The 20035-nt window shown below is 52.5% G+C and overlaps 1 protein-coding gene across 2 annotated transcripts; it reads left to right on the top strand.

Annotated features, from left to right (window-relative positions):
- Positions 1-324: 324 nt before the first annotated feature.
- On the top strand, positions 325-15319 carry PDGFB (platelet derived growth factor subunit B). Of its 2 annotated transcripts, none has more exons than XM_068191252.1 (7): positions 325-633; positions 7413-7509; positions 10720-10803; positions 11281-11486; positions 13192-13333; positions 13738-13903; positions 15124-15319. In XM_068191252.1, exons 1-6 carry the CDS (start codon positions 478-480, stop codon positions 13872-13874), a joined length of 822 nt encoding a protein of 273 aa, XP_068047353.1. In that variant the 5' UTR covers positions 325-477; the 3' UTR covers positions 13875-13903; positions 15124-15319. The 2 variants fall into 2 exon arrangements, with proteins under 2 accessions (XP_068047353.1, XP_068047352.1); XM_068191251.1 differs by having other exon boundaries at positions 13738-13907.
- The last annotated feature ends 4716 nt before the right edge of the window (positions 15320-20035 follow it).

Raw genomic sequence — 20035 nt, 5'->3', positions numbered from 1 at the left:
GCATTTTAAGAAGAGGACAACTTAAAGAAGAAGATTTCATTATTTGGATTTCACACCAAACTTTGGAAAAGTTTTTTTTTTCCTTTTAGTTACTATTCTGTGCACCTTCTTCTGAGAACATTGAGACATTGTTACCTGCATGTAAAAGCTTTTACAGATAGACATTTTTTTTTAAAGGGAAGAAAACCAAGAGGAAGAATAGCATGTGGACCACCTAGCCAAAGGCACCACTGAAGCATCCCTTGCGGCAAGGGGGACCCAGACTCTGGATGTGTATAATTCCGAGGGACTGCATTTTTTTCCCACCGGGCTTATGAGATAGCGCAGAGGCAGGCAAGTCACCGAGAATTACTTCTGTCTCCCCTCACCACCACCACCACCACCACCACCACCACCTCCAGTCCTCTTCCAAGGGCTCCTGCGACTCTCCCACCTCCTCCCGGCTCGCAGGGGACATGGGAACGCGCAGCGCCCTCGATGCCTGAGGCCGGGCGGCCGCGGGGCTGTCTGCGGGAAGCGCTTCCCTCCCGGGGCTCGCCGTCCATGTGCCCGCAGCCGGCGGGGCCTGGAGTCGGGATGAATTTCGGCGTGGTCTTCGCGTTCATCCTCTCGCTGCCCCTGGCCCGCATGGAGGTGAGTTTCCGCCGCGGGCAGAGGGCGGTGCTGCCGAGCTGCCAGCCCCGAGCTGGGGGAGAGCCGGCGGCGGCGGCTCCGGCCCGCAGGTGCGGCGGGCGCAGCCCGGGGGCGGCCGGGGAGCGGCGGGGGCGCGGAGCCCGGGGGCGCGGTCCCGGCCCCGCTCCGCGGGAAGGGCTGCGGCGGGGCCCGGCCGCGCTAATGGCGGGCAGCGACAGCCGCCCCCCTCCCGGAGGGCAGCGCCCGCTGGAGAGGACACCCCTCTGGAGTGAACACCCCTCTGGAGCGGACACCCCTCCGCAGCGGGCAGCCCTCCGGAGTGAACACCCCTCTGAAGTGAACACCCCTCTGGAGTGAACACCCCTCTGGAGCGGGCACCCCTCCGGAGCGGGCATCCCTCCGGAGTGAACACCCCTCTGGAGCGGGCACCCCTCCGGAGTGAACACCCCTCTGGAGCGGGCACCCCTCCGGAGCGGGCACCCCTCTGGAGCGGGCACCCCTCCGGAGTGAACACCCCTCTGGAGTGGGCACCCCTCTGGAACGGGCACCCCTCTGGAACGGGCACCCCTCTGGAACGGGCACCCCTCTGGAGCGGACCCTCCCGTCGGGACGGGCCCGCCGAGGGGGGCTCGCCTGGGAATGCACCCACCCGCGTGTCTGCCCCCGGCTGTCAGGGCCATGGGAGACCAGACTGAAGCGGCCCCGGTTAATGTGGGAGCAGGGATGCTGCTGGCGAGCCCCGGGGAAGCCGCAGCTTCCTGCCCTGCCTCGCCCAGGGTTGTCACCCCGGGGCGGGTGCTGGCTCCCTCGAACCTCTCACCCCACCCCGTGATTTTAGCATCACGGCGGTGCGGGTGCAGCAGGGACCGGGACTCTTGACATCTCTGGAATAACGCACAGTGTGAAATCCACCCTGGCATTGCCAGGGGGACAGTGGAGAAAGGGCGTGGGGCTTTGGAAAGGGGGAGGAAAGGGACGGTGTGAGTAGAGACACGGCACCGACACTGAGTGGCATGGTCATTCAGCAAGGTGTGTGCCCAGCCGGGGGAAGGGGCAGGAGGTGACTGTCTGCTGGGCTTCCACGGTCACACAAGCAACGTACCCTGCAGTCCTGAATGGGCTGCTCAGGAAGAAGCCGAGCAGAGGGTAAGGGCCAGGTGGTGGATTTGAACAAACACCCCAACCGACTTCGGTTTCCCTGTGTGGAAATTGAAGCCTCATCCCCAGCCATGGTTGAGGAAAAGGAGCCCCAAACCCCCAAATCCTTTGACCTCTGCTGTCACATTTCATCATCTGATTGCATGCGGATTGAGGGGATCAGAAAGCCCCTAACATTCCCACACAGTGCTGGGTTCCCACTTCAGCTCTACCTAAGATGGCAAAACTGTGGGTTGGATCTGCAGCTTGATTGTCGGGGGCAGGAAATATCCTTCCACCAAAACTCTCCCTTCTTTGCATAATTTTTCTCTTTTCCTTCCTCATTTTTGGGCTGGGTAAGTGAGTCCACCCCTTTGTGAGATGGCAAAGAAGAGGCTGCGTGCAAAGCATCACGTCACCTCGCTGTGGGCCCATTTGCCCTTGCCCAAGCTGCAAAATGAAGCAGTTAGAGCTGTGGGCTACCCAGTGGTCATGCTTGTTTTGGTCAGAGGATGGTATTGCCTCTGTGGATGGCTCAGATCTCTTTCTCCCATGCAGCATGAAGCATCAGCTAGGGTTGGCACTGGGGAAGGGTGAAAATGGAAGCGTCTGATCCCAAAGAGCTGTTACTCAGTTGCCATAATCAGATTGAAATAATGCACAGCTCTGTGACAGCCTAGTAGAGTTAGAGTTTGGTAATTCTGGCCTGAGGTTTCATGGGAGGAATTGTGATATTTGTCACTGTATGACAGGAGAACCAAAAACGTTTCTGCTTGGGTAGATGCTTCAGCCTGCAGCCAGTGCTCACAGTTACTTTGAGGGCGGTGTGTTGCACCCTCTGCAGCAGGCACAGACAGCACAGCTCCCACCAGGCTGCTGAACCAGAGTCATCCTCTGAATAGGGCTTGCAGTTCCTCCCCAGCCGTGCCGGAGAAAGTGTATGAGGAGCAGTAGCTACCCAGATCAGCAGAGGCCCTGAGCAAAGAGATGGAGCCTCCTGAGTCCCTCTCCCTCTTTGATCACACCCATCTGGAGCTGGAGGGCCCTGGAGCTCTTCCAGCCGGAGGGAGTACAAGCCTCAGCGGGAAGGTATTTGCCAGTTGGGAAGCGAGGATGCTAAGCCTATTTGCATTTGCCCCACGGGCTGTAATAGTTGCCTTGCAACATTTACAGAGATGGGCTGAGCCAGCCGTGGTTGCGCCGGGGTGAAGCCCCACTGGCAGCGCTTTCTGGAATTCCCAAGGAATGGGGTGCGGCTGGGCGCTTGCTAATAGCCTCGATCCAGCGCCCCACTGCATCTTCCTGCTGCAAGGCTCCGGCGTTCTTCCCTAGTCGTCCTAGCACGAGGCAGTGACAAGGACAAAGCAGTGGAAGCTGGGATGGATGACACGTCTGGGGTGAGCTTGTGGAAGGAGCCAGGCGAGTCGTCCCTGCCTCCCTCTCACTGTCAGCTGATGTGCAGCAGCAGGAGGGAATGACAGGGCTCCTGCGCTGTTTCCAGTGCTGCTGGTACACAACCAGCCCCGGGGGTGGAAATGCCTCCAGCCCTCGCAGGGGAGATGTGGGGCAAGTGTGGAGGAGCAGCGGAGTCCCCCTTGAAATGGAAAAAGGGTGGGTAGGTCTGGCTGTATTTTAGGAACACGGACTAGATCGAATGTTGTTTAATTATTTTAAGGAGGGGGAAACATAAGCCACAATTCCAAGTGGAAGGGGTTCATGTGAAGAGGGTTGTACCTGCTGCAGAGTACTCCGGCAGGCATTTGTCAGGGTCCCTCTGTAGCCAGGAGTGGTGCTGGAAGGGTGGAAGCCTTGTGCCAGGGGGGTGCTGGTGGCAGGTGCTGCTGGTCTTGCCCTCTGCCAGGGAACGCGGTGGATTCTCCCCTCAGGGTCCACACATCAGCTTCAGAGGGAATTAAAAAATGCTGTTTGTTTGTGGGTTTTGCCTGGTTAATCACTCAAGACCCTGCTGCCAAGATCCCTTGCCATGGTTGGTGTGGAGGTGCTCAGAAAGTTCCCCTGTCCTGGGCAGAGGAGCGAATAGGTGGGTGCTTCCCTGCTGTTCACAAACTGGTGCTGCTGACACCATTCTGTCCTTCTATGTGCAGTCACACCGGCTTGGAAAAAGCAGCTGGAGGAGTCCTCACCTCGGGAGTATCCTTGCCTGATTTCTTTGAGCCCTGAGGGTCTGCCTTCCCTGCTGGTTGCACAATCTTTGCTCCCTCCTCCTCTGTACCTACCAAGAGACACACTTTCAGGCAAGACTGTGAAGCCCTTGCCAGAGGGTACAGACCACAACACTGCCTATTCCCTGCACCAACTTGGCAGCTTCTGATGACAAGGGGACCTTTTCATCATCCCTGGTGCTCAAAAGCATAAGTTGGGAAAAAACTCCAGAGCAAGAGGAGGTGTTGCTAGGGAGGAAGCAGATTTTGGGAAAGTGCATGTGTGGGAAGCGGGAACAGGGGAGCTGCTGCACCTGCATTTATATACAGTGGCCAAACAGTGCTGCTGGACATCTGGGAGGAGGGGAGCAAAGCTGATGTGCTGAGAGGCCCTAGTGCAACAGCCACAGTGCAGGCAGCAGCTGCTCTGCTGCTTTCTGTCAGATGTGCCATAGCCCCTCAAGCACCAGCAACCAGCACAAGAAAGGGAAGTACCAACAAGGGGTTGGCAGATTGGGGGGTGCTCCTGCAACTCAGGGGAGAGTCAGAGTCAGGAACTGGGGAGGGAGGGAAGAACAAACTTTCTTCTAAGAATTCAGGGCCTCGCAGGAATACGAGGCCAGGCCTTGGGGCACTTGACAGCCAGCCAAGAGTCCATTGAGACAAAAGTCTTCTTTGATCTGCCGCACAGTTAAAAAAGGAGATTGTTAACCTGTGTTAGACAAATAACTCCAGAGGAGCTGCTGAGCAGGAAAAGCACCAGCTGCTTGGGCTGGTCTCTTGGGGATCCCACCTCTCTCAATGCTCCTCTACCTTCTGACCCCATGGGATTAGGTGGAGGTGATTGATGGACCTCTGCTTCCCTGTGTCTCATCCCACAAGTGCCCAGAGTCTGGACGTGTGCAGTGCTCCATCTCAGAGCCTCCCAGGCACAGGGCTGGGGCGGGGGCCAGAGGCATGGCTGATCCCAGTGACAGACCCCAGAGGGAGCAAGGACAAGGCACGCAGCTCAGGTTTGCTGCAGCTCTTAGGCCAGCCTTGGCCTTGGTTTACAAGGGTAAAGTAAGGAGCTTCACAGGCTTGCAGTTGTCACTGGCAGAGCTGCCTTACAAAAATGGGGGAGGCGGACAGGATTATGAGCCATGTGGGCTGGTGTTACACCATAGCCATGCTGGTAGTATCTGCAACAAGAAAAAATTGGCATCTAAAACTGCTGCCATGAGCAGGGAGTGGAGCTTATTGCCACAGGCAGTCACCAGAAGTACAGCTCCTGAGGGCCTGCATTTTCAATCCCCGATTCATATCTGTTCCTCCTGCTCAGTTAGCAAGGTGACACCTCCCAGTTTGCTTCCAAAGTCGCTGAGTCTGAGTCTCGTAACACCTGCCCACGCTCTCCCCCCAGCAAGTGCCAGAGTTTAAAATAAAGTTCCATTTCCTACATGTATTAAGTGTCAGGAAGGTCCAGAGGCATCCATGCAGAGCAGCATTTGTACACAAACGCATTTGGCTGACAGGTGCAAACATTGAAAGCCTGCAATTTCACCACCCAGCACTGAGCTCTGACTGCAAGTACTGGGAATTGCAAATGATCCCTCTTCCAGTAAATGTGTGTGGCACAAGGCAGGGAAGTGCTGCAGAGCCTCTCCAGCACTGGGCTGTTGGTCCCTCTCTTCCTCACACTGCAGGAGATGTCAGAAGGCATCTTCATTTCACAGCTATTCAGTGATCCCTGAATTATACAAGTCTCCCTCTTGCTGTGAATTCATCACTGATGCTGCTTCCCCCTCCCTCAGAGATTGAGGAAGTAATGCCTGGGGATGTAATATCTGCTTTTTGCTGCAGGCAGACAGCCAGATCTGTGGTGAGATGTGGCAGTGACAGGGATGGAGCGGGGCAGGAAAGCTCGGTCTGACTGAAGCTGTCTGGTGGATCTGGCTGTGGAGGTTTAGGACACTGATGTTGTCTGCTCTGCAGCTCTCTTCAGGAGGTTTCTGAGCCTCCTTTGGCTGTAGCAACCTTCACATCATTGCATCCCAGTTAAAGTTATAGTATTAGAGGGTGGTCTGGCAGGGCTGAGGAGGGAGCACTCCTGTTGTCTTACTATGGAAGTAAACAGTGGGTGGCCAAGGACAGGCACATGTGAGAGAGTGCCAGGCTCAAGCGGCCATCCAAAAGTGGCTGCAGGTTTGGGCCAAAGCTCTCAAGGTTTAAAGCCAGCATTTAGCCACCTGCCTGGTGGCTTTTCTCTGATGCGAACGGAAGGAAAATGTTCTGCACTGAACGCAGGCAGGGAGGGAATAGCTGTACAGTAGGAGGACCACACACATGCCACCAACTGTCCGTAGAAACCCACACGAAAATCCCTGCGTTTCACAGGCACACAAGCCAAGCTCTCCTCTCAGTTACAGGGACATGCGGAGGGCTGAGCCTCAGACATCGTCCAGCACCCGGCTGCAAGAGCAGCTTTTCCGCTTGAGTAGCCCTGAATGAAGAGAGCTGGGAGCTAAGCAAACACTTCGGCCAGTACTTTCCTCTGTCTCTTTTTCTAGTCTTTCGGAAGTATGTTTTAATCAGTGCTTGCTTTCCCACACCACTCCTTTGTACTCTTATTAAGTGCTGTCACTGGGGCCCGCTCTAGCCTAGTGCCAGAGTAAATTTCACAAGAGACTCATGGCATTGCACCTGCCTGCACAAACTCTGTATTTGGCCCATTGTCTGATGTTGCTAAACCTGCTCTTACTTAAGGTTTTTTCATGCTGGTGTGCAATGACATCCAAACTCCCATATGTTTCTTCCTCCAAATCAGCTCCTCAGCCCATCACCTCCCTGCAGCTTTTGTCATTTCACCGCAGGCTCACGCTGGGGCAGCCTCGACCGTGAAGGTCAGTCTTCATCTCCACCCCCTGCTTTTTTTTATACTTAAAAAAGAGTATGCAAATGATGTATATTATTGGGCCTCTGTGGTTTGAAAACACGCGCTCGCACACGCACATACACACGATAACTGACAAAGCCCGTGAAGGAGTTTCATAACGGAGGGAAATATTAGGAAGGTTTTATCTGATAGTGTAAGGGAAGTCTGTTAAAACGCCTTTACTGCAGGCAGCAGGAATGAGAAGCCACCTGGAGAAGTCATACACCACCGGAGAAGGAAGCTTTGCTGGCTGCTTGCATAGTGTCCAGGGCTCTGCTGCATAGCCTGGGTATTTTTTTGCTTTTTTAGTCTCCTGAAAGCTTTGTGAGAGGCTGCAAGAGGGTCTCTCTTGCTTTTGCTAAGGTTCAGGTTCATGTCTTCATGAGGAATAAAGCCCTCAAGGTTTCAAAGCCAACACAAGACAATGCACGTCTTTGCGTTTCGCTGGTTCTGTCGTGTCTCCCCCATGCTTGATTCCCTGCTCCTGCTCTGTGACACAGCCAGTATTTGCAGATCATCTCTCTAATGCTTGTTTCTCCCTTTCTTTTCTTTTTGTTGTCTGGCAGGGGGACCCCATTCCCGAAGACATTTATGAGATTTTAGGTGGCAGCTCAGTGCGCTCCATCAGTGACCTCCAGCGTGCCCTGCGGATAGACTCCGTAGGTAAATCTCCTCTCCGCCAAACACTCCTCTATTTTTAATTTAGTCTTTGGGGGGGCTGGGAGGGGATATTCTCTTTTTCAGCAGGCACACTATCAACAGACTTCATTATAAATATAGGAACCACTCAGGAGCCAAGACCTGGCTGTTTACAGACTTAGTCCCCCTGAAACTTATGGGAGTTAGAGGCAACTAGATGCTGTTTTAGATCTCCTAACTGTCGGGACACTGGCTTCCAAAAATAGTAGGATATGGGCAAGGTGAGTGCAAGGAACTGAGATCCTCATTCTTCACCCTGGGAGATGCTCAGTCAGCAGGGTTGAACTGGACAAGGATCAGTTTAGGAGGCTGCAAAATGGGAGGTGGAAATATGGTGACAGAGGAGGAAAGGGCTGAGTGGGTTTCCAGGTTTGGCATCCACAAAAGGCTGCAGGCTCCCAGAGGCCCTTAGGATGAGAGCAGCAGAGCACGTGTCTGTGGGTGAGCTACGGGGCAGGGGCTAAGTCAGGGTAGCGTCGCTTCACCTCTTGCCCGTAGATAAGAGCTCCGGGGGCTGCAGGGCCTCGGGGTCACTTGGCCAGGGCTGGCTGCAGTGAGCAGCAGGAGCGGCGAAGCGTGGAGGGGTCGGCACGTGTGGGAACTGGAGCACGCGCCACGGCGGCTGGGCTGGCCCAGGAATTTATTTATAAATGGTCTCTTCAGAGCAAATTCCTTTCTATTCTAACCCTGCTCCCGCCCGTCGTCCTCCAGCCCCCCCAGCTCGACTTCTCTCTCGTGTTTTGTCTGTTTTGAGCTTTGTAATCCTTGCCGAGACACTATCTACGGGGGAACAGAATTTCCTGCTTTTGTTTCCTATGCCAGTCCAACCACTGGCGCAGTCTCAAAAGCATTCCCGCTGCCTTTCAAAACGGCCCTGGAGGGGCAGGGGGGGAAAGCGAGGGGGAGGGCACCAGCTGCGTTCAGCTATTGTTTGTCTTAGAAAGAGGCGACGAGGCTCCCCACCACTGCCAGGGCCGCTCCCTACCCTCACCAGTTCCCTTCTCCTTGTCCACGAACCACACAATGGGGCAACTTCCAAAATTAGCCCTGCTGGATTGTCCAAGGCTGGTCCCCCCCTACCCCAAATGTCTTTAGTAGTGATCCAGGGTGTAGAAGGACAACCTAGAGGAGGGAGGGACATGATTCTCAACAGATTTGTTTTGAGTCAAGAGTGGTTGGTATTTTTTTGCCCCCATTTCTCTCCTCTCATCAACTCAACTTGTGCACCAAAGGCAGCCCCCACCTTCATTTGATGAAATGCCACAGGATGGAGGGGTGGGCAAGGAGCAGCTGAGAAGATGCATCCAATCTGTCATGGCCCAGTGTCTAATGAACAGATACATCTCTATCGTGGCTATTAACCAGCCTCATGATCAAGAAATAAAATGGGCTTATCTGGTTGGCTCCAGAAGCCCAGGGGTATGAGAGAAGGTTGCAGAGCTTTGAGTCACTTTGGTTTCACTTCAGGTCCCAGATAGGAAAGGCTGGTCAGGGAAGGGAAAAGTGGTGCTGTGAAGCTGTTTCTTTGTTTCACGCCGTGGCTCTCATCTGTTCCCAGGTACTGACTGAGGAGCATTGACATTCGCTTACCCTGTGAGGAATTAGCAAATTAGTGTGTGAGCAAAATAATCCCAAAGTGGCTGGAGCTATTCCCTGTGCTGTCTGTGCACCCTGTGTGTGTCACAGCTGACTCCCTCCACTGACTGCACAAGGAGCCGGAATGAGGCAGCTCCAGGAGGCAGATGGGCTGAGATAGTGCTCTCCTGACCTTGGGCACTACTGCAGACCCAGCAACAGAAGTGTGTAGAGTGGGAGTCACCTCCTTAATTGTGGTTGCCCACAAAGCAGTGGCTGCCCATGTAAATCAGTCATCCAGACACCTTCTGTAGCCCAAAGAAAACTACAGGCCCTTCTAAAGTGTGATCCACCAGTTCTCATTTTGGGACTTTGCCTGAGGGTGAGATGAATGGTGCCTAGAATTGATCGCACCTTTCCAGCCACTTTAAAGGGTGTCTGTCTGTCCACCTCACACGTAGATGTTGACTGCTTATTGACAGGCACATGATTCCTGCCTTCTGAATGCAGCCTCTGTGCACCCACCCCAAATCTGTCAGCAACTGCTTGAGACCTGAACAGGGAGCAAAGTCCCTGCTTCCCTTTATGAGAAGGCCCTTTATGCACTAGGGCAGGGCTGAGGAAAAGGAATGGGACATGATAGGTAAGGGAAGTCTGCTCCACCACACATCTGATAAACAGAGATCTTCCACTGGCCCCTAATTCCCTTTAAGAAAATTGCTCCCTTGATGCTGACGTCCATTCAGTTTCCTTCAGCTGCTAAAGCAGGTTAGAGAAGGAAAGAGCTGTGGCTGGGTGGGAGTTATCTTCGAGCGCAGCCATTGTCCCAAGCTCAGGAGGGGCTGCGTGTTCGAGTGCTCCATGGGGATTATGGGCATTTCTCTATTCAGCACTTCCTATGGGAAAAAGCAGTGGGGTGGGAGGGAACCGCTCAGGGCTGGCCTGAATGCTATCGGTCTTCCTCTCCCATCGCCGACTGAACCACCTCCAGATCCTGCCTCTTACCTTAGCGTAGTCTAGAGGAAAAGTAATTTTAACTTTATTTTTCTGTTCTTCTGTCATAAAACTTCTCTAACCTAGAGCAGCTGAGGTGAGCTAGGAGAGAGAAAGCAAGCACCCTACCTACCACCCATCCCCCCCTTCACCTGCCCTCTCACCTCCCAACTGTCCCAGTCCCAAGCCATCCCAGCAAGGCACCTCAGTGTTAAATGCCAAGTGTTCTGCTTGTCCCATCTGGTCTTTGATCCTCCTTGGTGTTATCCTGGTCTCAGCTGGCCAATCTGAATCCCTCTGACACCAGAATGACAACTCACCAGAAAGTCCTGACACGAGCCTTATCTTTCTTGAGCTGGAGTTTTCCTCGCCAAGACCTGACTGATAGGCTTGTTGCTCTGAGCTGCCTAGTCTGAGCAAAGAGTGTCCGTGTCCCAGAAAAGCTGTGACCTTGCTTATGGATTTACACCTAGTATGAGGTCCTGGGTCCGTGCCTTATCCCATGTCCCTGCACTTCGCCTGGTGATCTGAGCACAAGTGTCTGCTGTCTTCTCCTGCCTCTACCTGGTGCTATTAGGTCATTAGGTTATGTCTTCCCCTTTGCAGAGCGGGACAGCTCGAGCCTGAACCTGAATGCATCTCAGCCTGATCAAAACCCTGTGGCCCTGTCTCGAGAGCGACGAAGCCTAGGTGAGCTGGGGGATCTTGCAACTTGGGGAGCAGCTGTTGGATTGTTGGGGAGCAGCTGTAGGTGGTCCAGATATGTGTCTGAGATACAGATGTAGGGGTAGAGGTAATAGTGCACCTAAATGTGTGGAGGCATAAAAATGAGGGTCTGGGCCTGGAGTGGGAGCTGGGTGCTTCACCCTGGGAGGGCAGGAGAGGGAGTCTGGACTTCTGTGCACTGTTCTGCCTTAACGAGCCCAACAGTGCTCGTTTGCACTTCTCACTGGGCTGCAGTGAGAAGCATCACTGTACTGGGGCTTCCTCCCCATGGCTCTGTATAGGGAGAGAGCCGGAGGAGTGAGAGAAAGAGAAAGAACATTTGTGTGTGCTTGTGCACGTGAGAGCCTTGTGGGATCCTTCACTTGCAGCAGAGGTGGCTGTGGCGTGTTGGTGACAGCTGCAAAGCCCATTTCATCCCATTTCTCTCTTGGCCCTCTGTAGATGCTCTGGCAGCAGCAGAGACAGCTGTCCTGGCGGAGTGCAAGACACGGGAGGTGGTCTTCGAAATCTCCCGCAACATGGTGGACAGCACCAACGCCAACTTCGTGGTGTGGCCGCCCTGCGTGGAAGTGCAGCGCTGCTCCGGGTGTTGCAACAACCGCAACGTGCAGTGCCGCCCCACGCAGATCCGTGTCCGGCACGTCCAGGTGAGGGACGTGACTACCACTGCTCCCTCCTCCAGCCGCCCACTGGCATCCCCGTGCCCCAAAGCCAAGCACGGGCAGGTCTCAGGTGCTGGGCTCATGCAGCCATCTGTCCCTGCTGCGCTGGCCATGCAGCGCTGCAGCCGCTGGAGTAGGTGACCTCCGTGCCAGCTGCTGGAAGGGCTGGTGCTGTCCAGAAGCTGGAGACTGTCACAGGGCACTGTCCCCATCTGCAGCTCCACACCACGGCCCTTCCTGTGGCTTGAGGCAGCCTTGTCTGCTGTGTTAGAGCAGAAGAAACAGGGTGCTTTCATCACGGGAACTGGTTTTGATGCAAAAAGAGGAGGGTTTGCAGCGTCAGTATCCATCCCCCCACTGCTGCTGCAGCTTCTTTCCAAGATGTGCACTGGAACAGCTTCTCTTTCTCAGCCCACAGTTACCTCCTGACCTGCTCCATCAGCCAGCAGACACCTGACAGCTAACCTCTTGCTCTGATCCTCCCCTCACAGCTACCAGTGATCTCCTCACAGCTTCCTCCTAGACAGCTTGTTTAAAAATAATATTCATCCCATACTAATCCTCTGCCTGAGCCATAAGAGACTCCCCCAGGCAGGCAGCAGAGGTTGGCTGGGAGAGATTGTATTCACACACAGCCCTTTTCATCAGGAAATTCCTTTCTCAGAAAAGCCAGGCTGAATGAGGAAAAAATGGGGGGGAGCAGGAGTTGTTTTTCTGGAAAAAAACAAGTGAGAGGTCAAAAGCCAACCTGAAAAAGTGACCTGGAAATGGTTTCTTTGAGGACAGAGGTCTCTCTATTGTTTGGCTGGAAGTGTTTGTCTAGCAGGCAGCGTGTGGCCTGAAGCGTGTGGAGTGGGCTTTCAAGGAAAGATAAACAGCCTGGCTGCTTTGGCGCTGGCTGAGGGATGCTGTTGGGGGCAGTGGGTTTAGAGGAATTCCATCCCAGACGCACAGCAGAGTGGGTATTTATAGCTTGTGGAGCACTTCAGGGACCGCAGAGTTGTTAGATAAGCTGAGTGGGGTCAGGCCTGGCTGCTGATGGAGTGGGAGGACCCCCTCGAAAGCTTGTGCCCTGTGGTGGGATGTGGAGCAATGAGTCTTCCCTCTGAGTCAGCACTGGTGGAGAGTCCGGGGGAATTTCCAGAGCGCCGCCTTTCCTATGAAGAGCCAAGGGCTTCAGCCCTGTGAGTTATTAAAGAGCTTGAGACAAATTCAGACACGCCTCAGCAGAGTTGGTGAGGCTGCAATATCTTGCTTCAGACCTGAGTTCTTCTCCTTTTGCCCTTCCTGTAGGTCCCTGTGGGAATTATCCTGGTTGCCCCAGGTCTCTGCCATAGCATCTGTCAGAAACAGGCTGGCATGTCCTGCATGTTCCATGTTTCTGTCTCTGATCAACCAGTCATACTGCTTAAGCTCTGGCAATAGTTAGGATCAGGGGAACCAACCAGAGACATCCAAACTTGCCTGGTCTGGGTCTGCTCTGCTGCCTTGTTCAGAATTATCTCCCATATTCAGAATTATCTCCCATACACACCACCGCTGAGTCTGAGCTTGGCTCTGTAAGCTCTGTAAAATGCCTTCTGACCCTTTAGGAAGAAAGCCAGGAGTAAAGTGCACTGACACTGACAAATTTTACAGAGTGGGAGACATGGCTGTACTAATCTTTTTCTTGCCTTCCTCTTGCAAACAGGTGAACAAGATCGAATTTGTCCAGAGGAAGCCAAAATTCACAAAAGTCGTTGTGCCTTTGGAGGACCATGTGCAGTGTCGGTGTGAAGCCGTGTTCCGACCACCCCCCAGGAACATCCGTCCAGGGCCACGTGAACAGAGACGTAAGGATCCTGGCATTAGTAGAATGAAGGGAGGTGTGAGAAGAGGGCTGGGGAGAGAGAAAAGAGACCTCCAACACTTTCAATCTGCTTAGCTCCAGTCAATCGCAAGGGCCTTCGCTGGTTTATAGCAGCTGAGGGACCTTTCCCAGGATGTCTTCCTGCCAGGAAGGTGCTGAAACTGAGGGAAAAGAAGGAGGGGAAGGTGAGAGGTGAGGGGAAGGGCATGGTGGGAAAAGGGAGAGGGCAGAGATTGTGGAGAACAGAGGACAAAGAACAGAAGAATAGAAAGAGGCCTTGTGGCCCTGCTGTTGCAAAGCTCTTTGTTGACAGTGTGTGGAGAAGGATATTTCAACAGGAGCCGTCTGCCCCTGGCTGTACAGACACTCTCCCCTCTGTTTTGGCAGGCTTGTCCCCGGTGTTCACCACAGCCGCTGTCTCACAGAGGCGGCGAGTACGCCGGCCGCCGGCACAGAAGAGGAAACATAAGAAGTACAAGCATGTCAACGATAAGAAAGTGCTGAAAGAAATCCTCATAGCATAGAAGTGCTGGCAGGGGAGAGAGAGCACAAGGCAGGTAACAGTGAGCCGCTTCTCCATTCAGGAGAGATGTCCTCCTGGAACATGGCATCTGGGACCCTTCCCACACCACTGGCCACTCGTTCAGTGTGGGGTGCTGCAGGATAAAACCTGGGTTGAGGAAGGAGGAAGAACTAGGTTGGGTGCCAGCATGTGCATTCTATTTATGGAATTAAGGCTCTTTGCAACTTTGCAAAGTTGGAATGATCATGCTGCAGCCATCCTTGCTCTCAGGCCCTGCTCCCTCCTTTCTCTGCCTCCCTTTCAGGCAGAGAACAAGCCTGACTTCTCACTACACCTAAATCCCCTCAGGGTCCAGGTAATTAATCTCTTCTGTGGAGCAACTACTGTTCTTGTTTCTCTATTGGTTCTCCATTGAAAACAGAGAATTAATGTGGCTTTAGGGATCCCTTTTCATTTTATTTCATTACTTGAGCTGGCAGAAAGACTGAAAAGCAGCAGCACTTCTGGTTCATCACTCTCCTATAGGGAAGCCTATGTGCATGAGAAAGGTCATACCAGGGGAAAGGAGAACTGGAATCTCTGACAAGAGATCTGGACTTTGTCAGGCCAGGGTCTGATTCTTCTCTCCATGACTTGTGTAAACAGGAGTAATTCCTTCATCATCAGAAGAATTTCACTGGTACAGGCTAAAGGAGGCTAAGCCTTGGTTCCCCATGAGAAGAAGAGGCGCAGAAAAGAGGGAAAGAGTAGTCAGGGTGCAGATTGGTGGGAGCTGAATTGTGACACTGCTTAACGGGGAGAGCCCTGGCCCACAGCTCAGCAGTTCCAGCTCTGCTACAGCCACTTGAATAAGACCAGGCCACCACTGCACATTCACTTCCCCTCACCCCAGGAGAGGGGACAGCAGGCTTCCGTGTGTGGCATTTCAGGAGCTGGGGACAAGGGGCACCGAGCAGTGTCTTGAGACTGGGATTCCCACGCTTAGCACTACAAGGGCTCTGATTATCCCAGGATTCTCCTGGCCAGCCTAAAGTTCCCAGGGTAGAAATTATGCAAACCCATGCAAATCTCAGCTCTGGCTAAAGCTGTCCAGGGGAAAAAAAATTGAGGAGGTCAAAAGTCCTCCCAGGCTTCTTATCTGGCTCTTTGGCACAAATATTTCCAGAGGAAAAAAGGGGATAGGAGGGGAGTTGCAGGGGGGAAAAATGTTACATGTTCTAATGCTGGGTCTGATTTTGTTTCACTTCCAGGTTTATTTAATATATTTGTTGTATAGCCCCCATGGGGTCCTTGGAATGATAACTTTTCCTCTTTGTCCATCTGCCTCGACGTCTGATTCAGATGGCAATTGGTGCTTCCTTTTCCATCAGTGGACCTTCTCCCACCAAAGCCTCCCTTTCATTTATTAGCATAATTTTAAAGTTTTACACACACACACACAAAAAAAAGGACAATGATGATCTACATATATATAATATATGAGAAAAGAACAAAGTACAAATAAAACCATGAATGCCAACAGCCACAACTTGCGATGAGAACAGGACAATTCCTTCCCTGCTACGAAGGACAGGATGGAAAATGTGAAAAGGAAAGCGGGTCCAATTTCTTCTGAGAGGAGAAAAACAGATGGACAGAGGCCAGAGGGGAATATTCTTCCTTTCCCTCATGCTTCTGGTAAGGCTGGAAGGGCCCAGCTGAGATCTGCTCTTGCATTGGACCTCCCTTTTGGCAACAGGCAAATCTCAGACTGCAAGTGGTGACCAATGATGGAAAATGCACTAAGGACTTTTATTGTCCTACCTGGACAGATATATATTTTTAACGTGCGTGTGTATATTTTATTTTTAAAAAGAAAAACCAAAACCACTAAGGTATACAACATCTCGGGGAACAGAACAAAGAAGCAAAGAAACAAAACAAAGAAGCCAAATGCATTCCCCCACTCCCTCTTTCCTCTGCTCCTGGTGCTGACTGGAAGGTGTTTGGATGGTGGGGAAGGAGCACAAGGCGGCAGAATCGTCTCCATGCCCCCGGCCCCTGCCAAGGAGAGCCATCTTTGCACATGCTGGTGGAGAATTCAACTTTCCAGGCTCGGACTCAAATTATTTTTTAAATTCACACTGAATGTGCGCGCGTGTATATGTGTGTGTGTGTGTATATATATATATACGTGTGCATGTGTGTGCGTGTGTATGTGTATTTATACATACATATATAAAAATATATATATATATATGTTCTTTAATGGATTTCATTCCCCAGTGGCAGGAAGCTCAGAGGCACGTGCATGCATCGGTTTCGCTGGGCTGGCAGAAAAGCACACTGTTGCTGCAATGTGCCTGCGAGGCCAGGGATGGGGCAGGCAGAGGCCTCATCTGATCTCTCTCTTTCTTGTTACCCTCTTCTCTCACTCTGTACCAACCCCCCCTCCCCAGCACAACTTCCTTGCAGGAGGTGAAGTGGCACCACAACAAGACCAAGGACAGCCAAACTTAGAAGCATGACTTAATCTCAGTGAGCTGTCCTTGCCTGCTCTGTGGTCTTGAAAGCAGAATCATGTCATTCCCATGAGGTTTTTAACCCCTTCCTGGATGTCATGCATTCTATGCCTCCACTAATCTTTCCCTGCCAATGTTCCTAACCCACTTAGCTTGGAAGTTAATCCACGATGTGGATAGCTCTGTGTAGGTATAGAGAAAGAAATGAGGATGGTCTTCACAGTTGGCAGCAGCTGAGACAGAAATGAGCTCTTCTAAGTGAGGAGGACTCCGAGAACAACTGGAGGGTCAGTTGCAGAGTCCCTCCTGGGCCACTGCCTGTCTTCGAGGAGGGAGGAGGACTGTGTGGGCAAGGGCTGGTTTTGCACAGGTAATAGTCAGTAACCATTAGCAGAACTGTTACGTATGATGGGAATTCCCAGCATCACCTTGGAGTCAGGGTCTTGGATTGTGCTGTTCTGGGTGCTGCATACATGAAGAAAATGCCTGCCCAGAGTAATCACATGGCACTTCTCCCCTTGTACACACACCCTTGTTGTGGGGTCAAGCTCTGTAGGGAGATGGGGAGAGTAGCCAAAGCCACAGCCTGGGAGCTGTTACAAGTTGTGGAGGGAGCCAGTCCTCACCTCCTGCAAGCCCAGAGCACTTTCATACCACTGCCAAGGCAGCATGTTGCTCCCTCCCTCCAGCCCCAAGCCCTCAAGTCTTAAGACACTTTCTTACCCTATTCCAAAATCTGTTTCTTTTGGTTTGTAAATATGGTGAGGTTTTGTTTTATTTTATTTTAATTTTTTTTTGCCTTTTTTTAAAATGTAATATTAATTTATACTCAGTACTGTATTTAAAGTTGTTAAAAAAAAAAAAAAAAAGAATCACCTCTTGAACAGCATTTTCTCTTTCTTTTGTGAGCTGAATGAAAGCATAGGTCAAACTAGCTCACTGCAGGGCATGGCAGGATTTCCACGGCCTCCAGTTTCCTTTTCAGGACACTTGTTCTGAGATTGCAGAGAGAAGCAACCAAAGCTGGGAAAGTCCTGAGAGCCCATGCACAGCCCTGCCCATGGCCAGACATGCTGTGCTCCTCCGTCCTCACTTGGGCTGGTTTGAAACAACTTAGGTGCTGGGATTTTTCCCTTGAAGAGGTCTACTTCTCCTTAGCTGCTCTGCTAGGACACCCGGCCAGAATTTCCCTGTGCTTTCATCCCATCTCCGGATTCCTCTGCTTTGAAGGGCTTGGGACGGTCGGCATTGTTTACACTTTCCAAAGCTGTACAAACAGTTGGCCCCTTCCCTCCTTAGTCACATCGTCTAGACAACAGCAGTCCTTCCCTTGGTCAGAAGGGCCACTGCATTTCCCTTTCCTCCCAGCAAGGGAGGTGTCACGCATCTGGATTTGGGTGCCATGCTGTGGGGAGCAAAGGCAGGTGCTGCCCTGTGCCTCAATTTTGGCATCCCCCGAGCACATGCACAGCACCCTCAGTCCATGGCTCAGCTGTGGGGAGCACAGACCCAAGTGAAGACTTGTGCTGCAGTGATGAACCTGGGGACATCAGTGTGTAGGAGAAATCCACGATGTCCTTAAAGGACAAGCTTGATGCTCACAGGTCTGCACCTTGCTGGACATGGTTCATTTTGGGGTGATGACCTGTTTTCTCAGATCCCCCAAAGGGAGGGAGTAAACAGTGAGCTCTATCTGCCCCAAAGAATGTAACACAGGCAAAATCACAATCCCCACTTTGATTTTCAGGGGATAATTCAGGGAAAAGAAAGGTTTTTGGCACAAGACTGCTTTGGCTTTGAAGGCCTGTCAGCAGGGACTTTGAGGAAAAAAGGGTGCAAAGAGGGGTACAAGGCAAAGGAAACATGGGAGCACCATCCTGGACTGGGGACTGGGAGGAAGGGCTCAGTGTCCCAGGGTCCAGTACACTGCCTGTCCATGGAGGTACCCAGGCAGCCCCATTTGCAAGTGCAGCTTATGCTTTTAACAGCTTGGAATGAACTAGTGCTGAAAGGCTGCAAGCCCTGGCACCTGGAGTCATCCCCTGCCCCGTGCCTGGCACCCCCGTGCAGCAGCCACTTGTCCAGGGGCTTGTCCAGGGGCTTGCTGAGGTGCTGCTTGCTCACCACAGCAATATCCAGCACAGCTCAGCATGGAGCACAGGAAGGAGGGACCTGTGCCACTTCTCAAGTCTGGAGCAGGTGGTTTACACCCACCCTGCAAAGCCAGGCTCAGGAAAGAAATCCTGGCAGCATGCTGCTCCTGCAGCTTGGTGAACCCACTGCTACAGGTGATCTCAGATGTGCCGGGCAGTTTTGGCAACTTTCTCCAGCTTAATTGCTCAACTGCTACTTTATCTAAAGGCCCAGTCTTGGGATATGTCATTCAACAGGAGGTTATTCTTTTGGTGGAGGAAATGCATCCAGCCTGCCAGGCAGTGGAGAGAGGCTGCAGCAGTGGATCCCCCTGTGATAGCATGCCTCCTGAAAGCAGCACACAGATGGGAGAGCAAGGCTGGGGGCTATTCAGGCACAAGGAGCACACCCCTGTCGTCTAGAGCCAGACTTCCTGGTTTTTAGCATTGACAGTTTGCAACACTCAATCTGTCTCATGGGTAAATGAAGTGGAAAATCAGTTTGCAAGAACAGGCCCAGGAAAACCCTTGACTGATTATTTTATTGGTACTCAGGAATACAAAGAGCTTAAACTCTCCCCACACCTGGCTGTGGCTTGAAGGAAGAGCCTTCTCCAGCCCAGCCATGTGGCACAAAGCCCATGCAGGCGTTCTCCCTGTGCTCAGCTCCTGCCTCCCTGGCACGAGCTGTGCCCCCACCATGACGGCCACCATGTCCTGCTGCCTCACCTGCCCAGGATCCAGACCTGGCTGGAGACAGCTCAGTGGAGACCAGTGCTTTCCCTCTTTATCCCAGGGTGGGATAGGAATGTGTTGGAGTGTGGCCCCATCTCATTGTCCACACACCAATATCTGTTGGGCCCCAGGGATGGAGAAGCCAGCTATGCCAAGGGAAAAGCAGGGTACAGAGGAGGAGGAAAATATGAAGACTTGAAAGCTATTTCGGAAAAAGCCCCACAACAAAAACTCGTTGCCTGAGCATGCAGCTGTTCCTCACTCGCCTTCAGCCAGCCCGTGACCAAAGGGTGCTGCCCCTCCCTGATCTGCCCGTGACCAAGTGAACTTGTTGCAGGCTTGGGAATTTCCCATCTTAAAAGACACTGCAAGGAAGCCAGGCAGCCTCAGCTGTTTGTGGATTTTGTCACAGGGCAGAGTGAAAAACGGAGTGCTAAGAGGAACAGGAGGTAACCCCAAATGCTGTGACCTCCCTGCAGGGAGTGCAGACACCGGGTTAACACAAGGAGTTAACAGGCACAGCAGTGGATTCGTGAAGCTCTTGGCAGAGGAGCCAGGAGATTAAAGATACCAAAATATAAAATTATGGCAGGACTCACATTTTTCCTCCCCCAGTCAGGCAGATTCCACATAGGACTCTGGCATGATGGACTGCCTTGGATTCACAGCAAAGTCTGGAGTAAAGGCAGCCTCAAGGGAAACAACCCCCTTTTTTATTACCATGTTATTACTATCTCAATAAAGCTGTTTGCAAGGGATTAAGCAGCAACCCAAACACGGCAGGGACCCAGGCA

Source organism: Anomalospiza imberbis, chromosome 5 (genome assembly GCF_031753505.1).
Source record: "Anomalospiza imberbis isolate Cuckoo-Finch-1a 21T00152 chromosome 5, ASM3175350v1, whole genome shotgun sequence".
NCBI classification, from domain to species: domain Eukaryota; kingdom Metazoa; phylum Chordata; class Aves; order Passeriformes; family Viduidae; genus Anomalospiza; species Anomalospiza imberbis.
The sequence above is the reverse complement of the archived record's forward strand: the minus strand, read 5'-3'. Positions and strand labels throughout refer to the sequence as shown.

Bases quoted from the DNA above. Each gene is read 5' to 3' on its own strand.
- PDGFB (XM_068191252.1), top strand. From the start codon at position 478: ATGCCTGAGGCCGGGCGGCCGCGGGGCTGTCTGCGGGAAGCGCTTCCC. The intron at 10,804-11,280 runs GTGAGCTGGGGG...GGCCCTCTGTAG, and splicing joins TCGAGAGCGACGAAGCCTAG to ATGCTCTGGCAGCAGCAGAG. The intron at 11,487-13,191 runs GTGAGGGACGTG...TCTTGCAAACAG, and splicing joins TCCGTGTCCGGCACGTCCAG to GTGAACAAGATCGAATTTGT.